Source organism: Myotis brandtii, unplaced genomic scaffold (assembly GCF_000412655.1).
Source record: "Myotis brandtii unplaced genomic scaffold, ASM41265v1 scaffold395, whole genome shotgun sequence".
NCBI lineage: Eukaryota > Metazoa > Chordata > Mammalia > Chiroptera > Vespertilionidae > Myotis > Myotis brandtii.
Window position 1 is genome coordinate 2,972,836 of NW_005365155.1, and position 3,145 is coordinate 2,975,980.

Here is a 3,145-nt window from a genome sequence, read left to right on the forward strand (position 1 = left end):
CAGGCTCTGTTCCTGTGCGGCCTCTTAGGGAATAGCTCCCAGGAATCCTGCCGAGATGTGGAGCAGAGACCCTCCCTCTGGCAGGAGCATCTTCAGAACCAAGGATGTGGATGTGGCAATGACTCCAAAGTGCTTTTTCAAAGACCCACCCATCGCGCGCGCACACACACACACACACACACACACACACACACACACCCCGCCTGCCCCCCAGGACAGAGCACACCCCGTCAGTGTTTCCACAGAAATACACATACCGGCCTCTACTAATAGTTGTTTGAAACGTCTCAGATGTTGTGGTTGCACGCAGCTCACGCTGCCAGCTGTCGGCGCCCCCCCTCCTCCTCCAGATGTTGTCCCTTCCAGCCAGTGGCTGCTTCAGCCAGGTCCCCAGGAGCCACGCCTGTGTCAGCTCGTGCCCAGATTCGATGCTCTTCTTCCCTGGAAACCACGTAACACTAACATCAGCCTCCCGTTCAGACCGGCCCCAGGCAGCTCCTGGCTTCCCCCACTCCCTGGAGCCGAGGCCGGGGCGTTCAGAGCAGAACCGTGTGGGACTGGGCGAGCCACCCCCACGCCCTCACCCCGTCCCAGTTTATCCTCGACCCATGAAGGGAGGATGTGTGTGGTGGGAGCAGCCTGATTTCCACACTGAGTTAGGTTTCCCTGTTGGAGTCCATGCCTGGGACTGAGGAGTATTTAGAGTCTGAGAATAAAGGTCCCCCCTGAAGAAGGTGAGGAACGCCTGGAAGCCGGGCGCTGTGGCCTTTTTCCTTCGCGGCAGCCTCGCCCTGGATCCTGCCGGGCGCTGGCGCCTGCTCACTGGTGGCACCGGCGTTTAGTGGTCCAGGTCTGCACGTCAGCTCTGTGACATCGGGCGATGCGCTTGATCGCCTGGGTGTCCTGTTGGTGGGAAGAAGGTTCATTCATTTATGTGACAGATATTTGTTAATGGCTCAGAGTCGGGTGGGCAGAGAAAAGCAAATAAATAACTAAGATAATTTTAGATAACAGTGGGAGTTGCTGATGGGACTCGCTCGTGGATGGGATGTGAGGGGGAGGGAAAGAACGGAGTCAAGAATGGTGCCTGGGCCCCGGCCACATGGCTCAGTTGGTCGGAGCGTCATCCCATTTACCATAAAGGTTGCAGGTTCCATCTCTGGTCGGGGTGTGTATGGGAGGCAACCGATCAATCTCTCTCTCTCTCTCTCTCTCAAAATCAATAAAAACGTATCTTCAAGATTAAAGGGGGGAAAAAAGGTGGGATTCTGGGTTGACAGAAAGGAGGCAGAAAGTGGGAAGAGGAATGTGTTTGGGGAGGGATCTCGGGAAGGTCTCTCTGGGGTCAAGGCTGAGATAGCAGGTGGCTCAGCAGGAGGCTGTTGCTGAAGGCGGCATGTGGCCGCTTTGGCGCCATCGGGTAGAGCTGGTGTTGGAACTTGGGGTAGAGAGATTGCCTGTGAGAGCAGGTGTCCATGGAGGGGGAGAGGCAGCTTGGCACTGCCTGGGGCCCACGCTGTTAACTGTGCCCCCACGCCCTGCTGTCCTCTGCAGCTGTGAGCTCTGGAAGAGGCTCAGCCTCCACAGTGGGATGTGGAGTCGGCCTCACAGCTGGAGTGGAGGCTCCGTCCTGGGCCTCTGGCCCAGCCTCCACGCCTCACCATCTCCTGCGCTCCTGGGTAGAGAAGGAAGGAGGTCTCCCAAGACGACAGCCTCAGAGTCTTGGGAAAATCTGGCTGATCCGCGTGTCTTCTCTTTGCCCTTCTGCATGTGGACCTCGCCACTGCGCAGCCTGTGTGGTCACCGACGTGGGAAATGACGTAGTTGGACTCGGGTTCCCTTCCCAGCTGCACTCGGAGCCCGGCACTCCCATGGCACGCCAGTCAGAACTGCTTTCCTTTGAGGGCCAGCAGCTAAGAGGCCACTGGCTTGTCACCAGGACCGTGACGCTGAGATTTCTCTCCAGATCCTCTGCGAGGACTGGCTGCTTCTCGTGACTCAGTGGTTGAGCGTCCGTCAACCTATGAACCAGGAGGTCACGGGTTCAATTCCCAGTCAGGACAGCTGCCCGCATTGTGGGGCCAATCCCCAGTAGGGGGCGTGCAGGAGACAGCCGATCCATGGTTCTCTCTCATCATGGAAGTTTCTGTCTCTCCCCGACTCCCTTCCTCTCTGAAATCAATAAAAATATATTTTTTAAAATAATAATAATATCAGTTCTTCTCCGACTATTGAAATAGCGGAGACATTTCTTAGGAAACAGTTGTCATGGGATAGTCTGTGGGTTTTCCTCTCCTTCCCCAGGTGAGGCTGTGAAGTGAGAAATCATTTCTCGTCGCCCTGGCCCCTATGCAAGTGCCTGGCAGGGAGCAGTCGCTCCCCAATATGCTCTAAGTGATGGGAGACCAGGGATTGCCCCTCTGTCCTGTCCCTGGCCCCTTGGGACCTCTCTGTATGGTCACCATGAGAACCTGTACCCACGAAGGCGGGGACCCCATGCCATCCTGCCCAGCACTGACGTCAGAGGTCTTGGTACCCTCTTAAGGAAAGACTGTTCTGTGAACCAGAGTCCTTGTATTTGCATGTGTTTTGTTTTTTTACCAAAGGGCGAAATCTTACTTTTCTCATTGTAATGAGAATATGTGTATACTCTTTGTTTCCTTTAAATAGACAAGTTCTGTGGAAAGACTAATCATGTTCTTGAAATGTCTTCATGTTAAGCCTTGCTCTGAGTGGCTCGTGTGTAAATACGTAGTTGTGTTATTTTTGTTATATTGTCGGCATTGGGTGGGGAGGGAGGGAGGCTCCTTCATGTAAAAAGACACTTGATTAATTGATTCCCCTTTTTTTTCTTTTCTGCCTCTCTTTTCAGAACGGTTTGATCACCACTGTCCCTGGGTAGGCAACTGTGTGGGGAAAAGAAACTACAGATTTTTTTATATGTTTATTTTATCTCTGTCTTTTCTGACAGTCTTTATATTTGCATTCGTTATCACCCACGTCATTCTTCGTAAGTATGCTGGCGGAATCAGATTACGTATGTAACCATTTGCCCGACTTCGGTTTTCTGATTTAAGTTTGATTTACTATTTTGATCATTCCGGGCTTTCTCTTCCTTCTCCCCCTCTCCCCCCCCCCTTCTCCC

At 53.4% G+C, this 3,145-nt stretch overlaps 1 protein-coding gene across 1 annotated transcript in view; it reads left to right on the plus strand.

The window, feature by feature from the left end:
• Nucleotides 1-3,145, plus strand: part of ZDHHC14 (zinc finger, DHHC-type containing 14) — a 183,956-nt gene that overhangs the window by 167,529 nt on the left and 13,282 nt on the right. The window contains exon 4 of the mRNA XM_014545040.1: nt 2,873-3,010. Within this exon, the coding sequence (XP_014400526.1) occupies nt 2,873-3,010 (138 nt within the window). The remainder of the gene's footprint in view (nt 1-2,872; nt 3,011-3,145) is intronic.